Source organism: Melanerpes formicivorus, unplaced genomic scaffold, assembly GCF_026170545.1.
Source record: "Melanerpes formicivorus ecotype bairdi unplaced genomic scaffold, bMelFor1.0.p_v2 SCAF_83, whole genome shotgun sequence".
In the NCBI taxonomy this organism is placed as follows: Eukaryota; Metazoa; Chordata; class Aves; order Piciformes; family Picidae; genus Melanerpes; species Melanerpes formicivorus.
In genome coordinates this window covers 1182518-1193839 of record NW_027142435.1, presented here as the reverse complement: position 1 = coordinate 1193839, position 11322 = coordinate 1182518, and the positions used below count along the sequence as shown (strand labels likewise).

Below are 11322 nucleotides of genomic sequence, written 5' to 3'. Positions count from 1 at the left end.
GTGCTGTTGGACCCCATGCCAGGAGCATCGGGGTGCACTAGCAAGCCCCCTGCTGGGAGCAGTGGCGACCCCCAAGACCGGGAGCACTGGGTGCAGTGGCAGCCCCCAGACTGGGAGCACTGTTGTCCCCCGGAGCGGGAGCCCTGCTGGCTGGGGCAGGGCTGAGCCTCCCTGTTGCAGGAGGCGCCGGCGCCCGCAGACCCCATCGGGGACGGCCCCGCGGCCGTTGCCATGGCAACAGCGCGGCGCTGCCCCAGGACCATAAATCCCATAGTGCCTTGCGCCACGCTGGCGGCGCCGCCATGCGCATGCGCTTCCCCGCGCTGGCCGCCAGAGCCAATAGGAGGCTGCGTTGTTGGGAGGTCAGGACGCGCGGAGGGCAATGGCGGCGCTAGGCCGCCTCGGGTCGAGGGCTCTCGGCGGCAGGTAAGGGCGGCTGCCGGCTGTCCCGGGGAGGGATGAGGGTGGCGAGGGGCGGTGCCATGTCCCTGCCCGGGGAGGGACGTGGCAGGGTCCTGTCCCTGACGCAGCGCACTGACCCCGCGGAGAGTGGCTGGAAAGTGCCCGGTGGAAAAAGGCCTGGGGGTGCTGGTTGACAGCAGCTGAAAATGAGCCAGAGTGTGCCCAGATGGCCAAGAAGGCCAACAGCATCCTGGCCTGGATCAGGAATAGTGTGCTCAGCAGGAGCAGGGAAGTGACTGCCCCTGTACCGGGCGCTGAGGAGGCCACGTCTTGAATCCTGGGTTCAGTTTTGAGCCCCTAACTCTAATAAGGACATTGAGGGCTGGAGCGCGGTCAGAAAAGGGCAAAGAAGCTATGGACAGGTCTGGAGAACAAGGCTGGTGAGGAGCAGAGGAAGGACCTGGGGTTGTTTACAGTCTGGAGTGAAAGGGACTGAGGGACGTTGCATCGGGAGAGGTTTAGGTTGGACATGAGGAACAATTTCTTCCCCAGGGTTGCCGAGGCCTGGCCCAGAGTGTGCACTGCAGTGGTGGAGTCCCCTTCCCTGGAGGGGTTTCAGAGCCATGGAGATGTGGTGCTGAGAGACATGGCTTAGTGGTGACCTGGCAGCGCTGGGTTGGACTCGATGGTTGTAAAGGACTTTTCCAACCAAAACTATTCCATGATTCTTTAGCTGTAGAACTCCCACCTCGACTTTTGCCCCCACCAGCAGCACCTGCAGGCTCTCTTCTCACTTTCTGTTTTGTTTCTTATTTTTCCCACCCTTTCCCCAAAGGCTTTTCCTGCTGCTGCCTGCCCCCTCCTGCCCTCTGCAGCTGCGGGCAGCCTCCATTCTCTCCTCCTCCCTGGACCTGCCTTTCAGGAGCCAGCTTTCCTTGAAGCCTGCAGGTGGCTGCCCCACGCTGGCACCTCCCTGGAGCCTGCAGCAGGTCCGTGGCAAGGCTCGAGGCAACGAGTACCAGCCCAACAACTGGAAGCGGAAGCGCACCCACGGCTGGCTCAAGCGCATCAGCACCCCGGGCGGCGTCGAGGTCATCCTGCGGCGCATGCTGAAGGGCAGGAAGTCTCTGACCCACTGACAGCCCTGCCCCTGGGGCTGCTCCAGACTGAGCCCTCCAGCTGTGGTGGCTTTGGAGTGACCTGGCCTGAGCGGTTGTGCCATGGGGAGGATGTGACTGAAGAGTGCTCCTCTTGTGCTGGGAGAGTGAGAGGCTTGAGGGTGGCCTGTGAGGGCTTTGTGTCATGGCTGCTCTTCACGTTGTGAAGCTGTTGCTCTTTTCTGGGTGTGGTGTGAAGATGAACTTGTGAAAGCACAAGCTGGAATTAAAGCCCTGAACTTCCTGTGGTTGTTAATGCCAAAGTGAAGGAAGGGAAGGAAAGCTGAAGCATTGGTGGGGTCATGGCTGCTAGGGGGACTTTGGAAGGATGGAAGGAGCATGGGATGAGCCCCAAGGGCGGAGAGAAGGTTGGGTTTAGTTTGCACCCACTGTGCTGGCAGTGCCTCTCCCTGCTCTCCCATCCTCCTAAGATGCTTCAGTACCTGGGGCCTGGCTCTCGGCTGCAGCCCTGGCCTGATGACAGGATGGAGAGGAGGTAATGGGGAAGAACCACCTCCTCCTGGCTGCCGTCCTGCCAGGGCTGCTAATTAACAGCGTCCATCATCAGCGCCTTCCTTAGGGAGCTGGGACCACATCTCCCAGCATGCCCCGCGGCCGCCGCCACATCCGGGGCCCCCCGCGCTGCACCCGCCCTCCCCCTTCCTGTCTATCTCTTGCGTCAACCTAACCCTACGCTTCCCAGCGCCGCTGTGAGTGACGGACACGGCGCCCAATAGGGCGCGAGAGCGGCTCCGTGAGGGCCAATGGGCGCGGGGCGGGGCGGGCAGTGGAGGCAGTGGGCGGGCTGAGGCGCGGCTCCTCACGGCTGGCGGCGGTGAAGATGGTAGGTGCCCCCCCGCCCGAAATGGCGGCGCCCCCGGGCCCGCCGCTGCGACGGGAGCGCGGCCTCTGCTCCTTCCCGGCTGCCGCAGCCCGTGGCGGCCCGCTGCCCCGCCCAGCCCGGGGAGCGGCGGCCCGCGGCCCTACAGGGCCCGCAGCCTGCGGCGTTCACACCCAGGGAGGGCCTCGGCGGAGGCGGGAGGGCGGCGGGCCGGGGGGGCCGGGGCTGGGCACGCCGAGATGCGGGGTACCCTGCCCTCCGGGACGGGGGGCGTGGCGGGGGCGCTGCGCGCAGAGCCGGGGGCGCCCCAGCCCCTGTAGCGCCCCAAGATGGCGGGGGGGGGGCGGGGGGGGGGGCGCCCTGGGCTGGGGCTGCTGCCCGCTCCGGGGGCGCCGCAGGGGGACCCGGGAGGGGTTCTGGAGAGGCCGGGGCCGGGCCGGGGCTGTTCCTCAGGGGCCGGGGCGGCAGAGCCGTTCCCAGGCCGTGTTCCTGCCCCCAGACTGGGCAGCAGCGGGGGGGGCGCGGGGGGGCTGGGGGCTGCCTGCTCCCTGCTGTGCCCCTGGGCCGCTGCTGGGCGCTGGGCAGCGGTTGCCATGGCCCAGAGGCCTCCAGGCAGCCTCCCCGCGCGGCAGTGACGTCACGCCGGGGGGCGAGAGTTCCCTGCCGCCCCCCCGGGAGGGGCAGCGCTGCCTCTGAGCCGCTGCTGCTGGGCACAGCCCTGCCTGCAGCCGGCCCTGTGCTGGCCCCTGCCCTCCGCAGCCTCCCTTCCACAAGCTGACCCCAGGGTGCTCAGAGCTGTGGGTTCCCTCCCCCCCATCTCGCTGCCTTCGGGGGAGGGCTGGCCCTGCCCTGGGGGGCTGAGCACCCTTGCTGACACAGTGCATGCCTCTTCTCTCCCTCGCTTCCTAAACCCTCCAAGGAGCCAGGGCTGCTTCCTCTGGTTGCATCACTGCATTGGAGCTGTTGGGGTCTCCCCAGTTTGCCTTTCCCCCCAAACCAAACACCCAGCAGAGGACAGGAGGCAGCTGCTGGCTTCAGGAGCTGCTTCCTCGCTCCCCCCCAGGCCACTGCAGCTTGGCTGGGAGAGCCTTTCCCTGGTTAAAGAGTGGCAGAGGGCTCCAGAGAGGCCATTCCATGTGGCAGGGGCCAGGAGGTGTGCCCTGGTGTGCAAACACCGCAGGGCCCTGCTGGGGCTTGGCTGCCTGCTGCCCTTGGAGCAGGTCAGGACCACTGCACTTGGAGTGGGGTCTCAGCTTCAGTGCCCAGCAGTGGGACTCCAGGCAGCTGCCCTGAGGAGGCCTTCTGGGTGCTCTGTGAGCAGGTGGAAGCTGGATGTGGCTGTGGCAGCAGGGTGGCTGCCAGGGGGATGTTGTGTGCCACTGCTTGAACTGGGGCTGGGGCCTTGAGCTGCTGGCTGCAGCCCAGGCTGGGAGAAGCTCTGTTCCCTGGTGGTTTGGTGGTGCTGGTGTGCTCTAGCTGGGCAGTGGGCAGGGCTGGTGGGGCCAACTGATCTGCCCTGCTGAGGCACAGCTGGAGTCCTGTCCCCAGCTGTGGGCTCCCCAGCTCGAGAGGGACAGGGACTTGCTGGAGAGGGGACTGGAGCTCTCTGCTGGGGAAAGGCTGAGAGAGTTTGGGCTGTGTAGTGTGGAAGAGAGCTGCCTGGGGGGGGATCTCAGCAGTGCTGACCAACACTTCAAGGGGGGTGTCAGGAGGGTGGGGCCAGGCTCCTCCCAGAGGTGCCCAGTGGCTGGCACAGGCTGGCACATCAGCAGCTCCACCTGGGGGCTCTCCCAGCCTCTTCCCAGGGGTGTGGAGGCTCCTCTGCCAGGCCAAGTTCCTGGCTGGAAAGCTGGGAGCAGCCTTCCTGTGAGGCTGTCTGAGCAAGGGGTTTGTTGTGAGGGGTGACTGAGCCACTTCCAGCCTGGGCTTGTTTGCTGCTGTGGCCTTGGTGCCTGCAGGGTCCTTCAGAAGCAGAGGGAAGTTGGGGCAGGCTGATAAGGGAGAGATAAGGGCTGAGCATCCCCAGGCCATCTGGGGCTTTTATCACTGCCTGCAGCCAGCCCTGGGCTGTTGGCTGCTTTGATCTGGTGTCACAGCCAAGGCCTTCAGTGGAGCTGGGACAGTTCCTGGTGTGCTGCTGTGGTTTGTGCTGAGTTCTGCTCTGCTTGGAGCAGTGTTTGTGTGCTGCAGGTCTTCCTCCTGTCAGCACTCCCCCAGCTGGACACTCAGCCACTCTTTGACCCCCCAGGTCCCCTCAGAAAGGATTTCCTGGACTCCAGGGGGGTCAGGAACCAGGGGCAGAAGCTGGGGCTTGGCTCTGTTGGCCAAAGGCATTCTGGAGCAGGTTGCAGTCTCACTGGTGGGGCCTGAGCAGCAGCCTTCAGTTCCTGCAGCTTGTAATGGCTTGAGCAAGGCCTTGGGAGGCTCAGGAAGCAGCCAGCAGCTCCATTTCTGCTCTCCTCACCTCCTGTTCTGTTTCTCTCTGGATTCTGTGTCCCTTCAGGCTGATTTTTTGAAAGGATTGCCTGTGTACAACAAAAGCAACTTCAGCAGGTTCCATGCTGACTCTGTATGTAAAGCATCAGTAAGTATCCCCCCCCCCACCTGCTGCTCTGGGGGGAGCTCTCCTCACCCCCTCAGAAGGACTCAAGAGGGGGAAATAAAACTGCAGAAGGAGGATTTGAACTCTTCACAAAGCCTCTCTGCCACAGCTGGTAGCTCAGGAGGTGAGGCTGGCAAGGAGAGCTCCCTGCCTGCTTTGAGCAGTGTGTCCTCACCTCAGGCAGGGCTTGAGAGTGCTGCTCCCTTGGAGACAAACCTGCCTCAGGGGCCTGCACTGCACCCCCAGGTGACCTTCCTGCTGCAGAGGTGTGCTCCAGAGCTGCAGCAGCTGTGGCACACAGGGGGCAGAGTGTGGGGGGGCAGAGTGAGGGGGGAAGAGCGTGGAGGGCAGAGTGTGGGGGGCAGAGTGTGGGGGGGCAGAGTGTGGGGAGCAGAGTGTGGGGAGCAGAGTGTGGGGGGGCAGAGCGTGGGGGGGGAGAGCGTGGGGGGGCAGAGCGTGGGGGGCAGAGTGTGGGGGGCAGAGTGTGGGGGGGCAGAGTGGGGGGGGGCAGAGCCTGGGGGGGCAGAGCCTGGGGGGCAGAGTGTGGGGGCAGAGCGTGGGGGGCAGAGTGTGGGGGCAGAGCCTGGGGGGCAGAGCCTGGGGGGCAGAGCGGGGGGGGGGGCAGAGCCTGGGGGGCAGAGCCTGGGGGGCACAGTGTGGGGGGGCAGAGCGGGGGGGGCAGAGCGGGGGGGGGCAGAGCCTGGGGGCAGAGCCTGGGGGGCAGAGCCTGGGGGGCAGAGCCTGGGGGCAGAGCCTGGGGGGCAGAGCCTGGGGGCAGAGCGGGGGGGGCAGAGCCTGGGGGGCAGAGCGGGGGGGGCAGAGCCTGGGGTCAGAGCCTGGGGGGCAGAGCCTGGGGGGCAGAGCCTGGGGGCAGAGCCTGGGGGGCAGAGCCTGGGGGGCAGAGCGGTGCTGCTGGGGGGTGTGGGGTGGGTTGGGCTCTGGGCTGGCACGAGCGATCCCTTGCTGGTTTGCTGGCTGTGTGCTGTAACTGTTCCAATTCCCCTGCAGAACAGGAGGCCGTCAGTGTATCTGCCCACCAGAGAGTATCCCTCTGAGCAAAGTGAGTCTGGGCCTGCTGACAGCTTTGTTCTGCTGAGTGTAGATCTGCTGCACAGGAGCTGTCCCCTCTTTGAAGCTCCAGGGGGGGTGGTGGGGCAGGGGTGACCTGCTGGGGGGCAGCCCCCCACAGATTAGGACCTGGGAGTGCTGAGGGACAAGCAGGTGCCCAGGAGCAGTGTGCCTTGGAGCCCAAGAAGGCCAAAGGTCTCCTGGGGGCATGGAGGAGAGGGTGGGCAGCAGGCTGAGGAAAGTTCTCTTCCCTCTCTGCTCTGCCCTGGTGGAACACTGGGGCCAGCTCTGGGCTCCCAGAGAGACTGGGAACTGCTGGAGAGAGCCCAGGGGAGGCTGCAGAGCTGCTGAGGGGCCTGGAGCAGCTCTGAGGAGCAAAGGCTGAGAGCCCTGGGGCTGAGAGCCTGGAGCAGAGCAGCCCCAGAGGGAGCTGAGCAATGCTCAGTGAGAGCTGAAGGAGCTGTGGGGGGCAGGAGGCTGGGGGCAGGCTCTGCTCAGTGGCAAAGTGGACCCCAGGAGGCTCCACCTGAGCAGGAGGAGAAACTCCTTTGGTGTGAGGCTGCTGGAGCCTGGGGCAGGCTGCCCAGAGAGGTTGTGGAGTCTCCTTCTGTGCAGAGCTTCCAACCCCCCCTGGGCACTGTGCCCCTGGGCAAGCTGCTGGGGGAGCCCTGCTGGGGCAGGGGCTGGGGCTGGCTGAGCTCCAGAGCTCCCTGCTGGGTTTTGGGGGTGGTGTTAACTCTCCACTGGCTTGCTTGGTGCTCCTGCACTCTCTCCTCCCGCTGGAAGCATCAGGCTTGGGCTGGGCAGTGATTTCTGTGCTATTTGGAGTGACCTCAGTGCTGTTTCTCTCTGTTTTTCCTCCTGGCAGTCATAGTAACAGAAAAGACAAATATTCTCTTGCGTTATTTACATCAGCAGTGGGACAAGAAGGTAGGTGACCAGCAGCACTGCTGCCTCAGGCCCAGCACTCATCCCAGCCCCAGCATGGCAGGAATAGAGAGCAAGTGTGAAGAGCAGCTCAGGCAGTGCAGGGAGGCTCCACTGGCCTCCCTTGAAATGAATCCAAACTTCACTTCCAGGGGAGGGAGGGAGGGAGCTCAGCTCCATGTCTAACCTACAGCTTGGCTGTGGCATCTCCCAGTTCCTCTGGGACCTTGGCAGCTCCCTGTGCCCCCAGCAGCTGCTTGAGAGCCAGGGCAGAGCTGCTCTGGTCCCTGCTGGGGGAAGGGATGAGTTTGTGCAGGATGTGGCAGCACCTTGGCTCCTCTGCTGGGAGCATACCAAGCAGTGTGCTCGGGGGGGGGGGAGCTGGGCTGGAAGTACTTGGAGCAGGACAATGACTTGGAATGGAGATGTGGAAGCAGTGAGTGCAGCCTTGGGCTGGGGACAGGGTGGGGAAGAACTTAGAGGGGAAGTAAAATTATAAAGAGCCCTGAAGCCAAAAAGGAAGTTTGAAGAGTTCAGGGCCTGGGCAGAGCAGGGCAAAGTGACTCTGCCTCTGCTGGAGCAGTGCTGGGGAGCTGGGCATGAAAGTGCTGAGGGCAGTGCTGCTCTGGCCCTCAAAGCTGAGGGGCAGCCTAGAGGCAGCCCCTTTGTGCCTGGGCTGAACCCCCCTGAGCCTGGCTTTGTGTCAGCTCCCCCCAGCTGAACCCCTGCCAGCCACAGACTTGGTTGAGCTCCCACTGGGGGCTGTACCTTTGGGGGAGGCTCTGCAGTGGCCCTTTGTGGGGGAGCTTCCCTGTGGCCTTTTTTGGGGGAGCTTCCCTATACCTTTCTGGGGGGGAGGCTCTGCAGTGGCCTTTTGGGGGGAGGCTTTGCTGTGCCTTTTGGGGGGGAGGCTCTGCAGTGGCCCTTTGGGGGGAGCTTCCCTGTGCTTTTTGGGGGGGAGGCTCTGCAGTGGCCCTTTGGGGGGAGCTTCCCTGTGCTTTTTGGGGGGGAGGCTCTGCAGTGGCCCTTTGGGGGGAGCTTCCCTGTGCTTTTTGGGGGGGAGGCTCTGCAGTGGCCTTCTTGGGGAGGAGGCTTTTTAGTGGCCTTTTGGGGGAGGCTGTGCAGTGGCTTTGGGGGAGCTTTGCTGTGCCTTTGGGGGTTTCACTGTGGCTTTCTCTTGCCCAAGCAGAATGCAGCCAAGAAGAGAGATCAAGAGCAAGTGGAGATAGAAGGTGAGAACTCTGCCCCCCCCCCGGAAAATCGCCCGGACAGACAGCCAGGACATGACAGAGGACACTTAGGCTCTGGCCTTGCTGCTCCACACCTTTGCAGGCGCTTCCTGTTGTGTCTCCAAGTGTGTCAGTTCTGCCCTCTCCCCACACCTGCCCCCCTCCACAGCCCAAGCCACTTCTGACTTTCCAGGAGCCAATGTATTTATTTGAGTTCTTTCTTTCATTTCCCTTTGCCCCGTTGGAGTTTTGGTTGGGTTTATTGGTTTGCTTCTGATTTATGCCCAAGCCAGGGAGCAGTGGTGGCACAGCCCAGTGAAAGCATGGGGTAGAACCTCCAGCTCCTCCCCTCTATGAAACATGCCCTGTCACCTGCACAGGGCTGGGGGGAATCTGTTGCTCATCAGCCAGCTCTAACTTGAAGGAGCCTGGGGAGGAGCTGGGGGGGGTTAGCACAGAGCCCTTCCATGCTCTCAGCCTTCGGATTCCTCTACCCAGTGACGTGATCCAAGTGGTTAATGCCTCCTTGGATGCTCCAACTCCAACCCTGAGTGTGTGGAGCTCCTCATCCAAGTGCTTAACTCCTCTTTGGATGCTCCAACTCCAACCCTAAGTGTGGAGCTCATCATCCAAGTGCTTAACTCCTCCATGGATGTTCCAACTCCAACCCTGAGTGTGTGGAGCTCATGATCCAAGTGGTTAACTCCTCCTTGGATGTTCCAACTCCAACCCTGAGTGTGTGGAGCTCATCATCCAAGTGGTTAACTCCTCTTTGGATATTCCTACTCCAAGCCTATGTGTGCAGCACATGATCCAAGTGGTTAACTCCTCCTTGGATGCTCCAACTCCAACCCTGAGTGTGTGGAGCTCATCATCCAAGTGGTTAACTCTTCTTTGGATGTTGCCAACCCAAGTGGTTAACTCCTCTTGGATCTTCCCACACCAACCCTAAGTGTGGAGCTTCTCTTCTTTTCCCTTTGTTTCTGGTCTCAACTGTTCCAGACCTGGCACTGCACTTAGAACCCCCCACCCCACCCCACCCCCCAGCTCCTGAGTGTCACTTAGGGTCCTGTCAGTCCCAGTGGCCACATTCTCCACTTGCTCGACCAGCTCTGTTCTTCTTTGGGCTGCTCTGGGCCGTTTGGCAGCTCCCATGGAGGACTCCAAGTGAAAGCTGTGTGGCTTTGGTTGTTCTTCACTTCTCCTCATCTCTTGGTTCTGGAATGGACTGAGCTGTGCAGCCTCTGCTGGAATAAAGCTTCCTCCTCATCTCTCCCCACGTGTTGAAGCCGTGGCTGCTGGGACGGAGCTGGGGCAGCGGCGTGCAGGCAGCTCCTGGCTGGAGGAGCCCAGGAGCACCTCAACAAGCTCTTGGTCTCAGCTGCCTGTTCTCAGTGGTGGTACCTTGTCTTTTCCTGCCATATCAACAAGGTTGGAGTGGAGCCCAGGATTTGGAGTTGATCAATACATGAGCTTCCATGGTCTCTGAGGAAGACCAATCCCTTCTTGGACTGTGACAGTTCAGTGCCTGTTGCCTGGAGCCCTTCGCTGAGAGCCCACACCGAGACCTGCAGATCATCAGGTGGTCGATTCAGAGCTGCAGAGACTGACAGGAAAGGAGCATGGTGGCCTGAAGGGGACAGGGAAGGTGTTAGCTTAGTGGTGATGTCTTGTCTGCTTTCCCAGGAGCTGGCTCTGCTCTGTGGTAGCTGAAACTGCTGCACCTGTGGCCGTGGGCTTTGGGTCTCTTTCCTCCTCCTCGACAAACCCTCGACGCCAACCTTTAGTTGCCAGAGCTCCTGGATAAACAACTCCTTGTGCATCAGCCCCCAGCTTGGAGGGTGCCTGCTGTCCCCTTCTGGGGCCTCCTCAGCCACGGGGGGAGTGTGCCATGTGTCCAGGTTTGGGGACAAAAGGGAGAGAGGAGCGGTGAGAAGCAGCCCCGGGAAGGGCTGAGGAGGAGCAGGGCGCAGCCCACGCTGCCCTTCCGAACCCACCTTGGGCACCGAGCTTCTGATGCGGTGAGGGAAGCTAACTTTTAACACCAAGTAGTTTAGACCTTTGTATCTGCCTCTTCAAACAACCACACACCTGGATTTTGCTACAGCAGTAACCTCCAAATCACTGGAATGTCTTTAAAAATGCCAACTGTGTTGGTGAAGATAAAACCCTCCTGGGGCCTCCGGTGGCGCTCGGCTCCCTGGGCGCTGCAGGACCTCCCTCTGGCCTGCTGCCCACACAGGAGCGGCAGAGAGGGCAAGGTGTGGCCTGGGGAAGCTGCTGTGCTCGCAGCTGGCCTCAGCAGGGAGGAGCTGCAGCTGGAAGTGAGCTCCCAAGCAAAGGAATGGGGACGTGCAGCTGGTGGTGAAGTGTGACCAATGTGTGTGTTCCTTAGCCGGGCTGGAGAGCTGCAGCCTCGCAGCGGTGTCTGTGCAGTGCTTTGTCAATGCTGTGTAATTCTGGATGGCTGCAGCAAGGGCTGAGCTCTGCTGACTTCTCTGCCAGACAGAGTCATGTCCTATTAAAGAGAGTTGGCAGTTCCTTCCTGTGCTGACCCCCCTGTCTCTGTGCCCTCCTGGTGTCTTGGTGGCTCCTGGCAGCCTCTCGACTCTTGCAGCCCTCTTTAGGAGGTTAAAGGGAAGTTGCCTTCTCAGCCTGGACCTGAAGTGATGGAGAAGCAAAGCCTCCAAGGGACCTAACGGAGCGTCAAGCTGCTGGGGTTGGTTTGGGCTTGGTGGCTGTGTACAAGCTGCATGGATCTGTGATGCCCACAGGGAGGCTTTCATGTCCCATCCTGCCTGGAGTGAAAGCTCCCTCCTCTCCTCCTCTCTCCAGCTCCCTCCTCTCCTCCTCTCTCCAGCTCCCTCCTCTCCTCCTCTCTCCAGCTCCCTCCTTTCCTCCTCCCTCCAGCTCCCTCCTTTCCTCCTCTCTCCAGCTCCCTCCTTTCCTCCTCCCTCCAGCTCCCTCCTTTCCTCCTCTCTCCAGCTCCCTCCTCTCCTCCTCTCTCCAGCTCCCTCCTTTCCTCCTCCCTCCAGCTCCCTCCTCTCCTCCTCCCTCCAGCTCCCTCCTCTCCTCCTCCCTCCAGCTCCCTCCTCT

The 11322-nt window shown here is 62.2% G+C and overlaps 2 protein-coding genes across 2 annotated transcripts; both read left to right on the top strand.

The window, feature by feature from the left end:
* The first annotated feature begins 323 nt into the window (after window positions 1-323).
* MRPL34 (mitochondrial ribosomal protein L34) lies at window positions 324-1803 on the top strand. The gene is made up of 2 exons (XM_068165075.1): window positions 324-426; window positions 1238-1803. The coding sequence occupies exons 1-2, from the start codon at window positions 383-385 to the stop codon at window positions 1539-1541; spliced, it is 348 nt and encodes a 115-aa protein (XP_068021176.1). The 5' UTR covers window positions 324-382; the 3' UTR covers window positions 1542-1803.
* A 550-nt stretch (window positions 1804-2353) lies between these two features.
* DDA1 (DET1 and DDB1 associated 1) lies at window positions 2354-8452 on the top strand. The gene is given in 6 exon segments (XM_068165077.1): window positions 2354-2403; window positions 4904-4984; window positions 6011-6062; window positions 6939-7000; window positions 8187-8243; window positions 8245-8452. Coding segments are annotated over 6 exon segments (309 nt in total). The 5' UTR covers window positions 2354-2400; the 3' UTR covers window positions 8299-8452.
* Window positions 8453-11322: the final 2870 nt, after the last annotated feature.

What these genes read in the sequence shown, in the direction of transcription:
- MRPL34 (XM_068165075.1), top strand. Translation starts at nt 383, where the DNA reads ATGGCGGCGCTAGGCCGCCTCGGGTCGAGGGCTCTCGGCGGCAG. An exon ending in TCGAGGGCTCTCGGCGGCAG is followed by an intron (nt 427 to 1,237) that starts GTAAGGGCGGCT and finishes CTTTCCCCAAAG; the next exon opens with GCTTTTCCTGCTGCTGCCTG.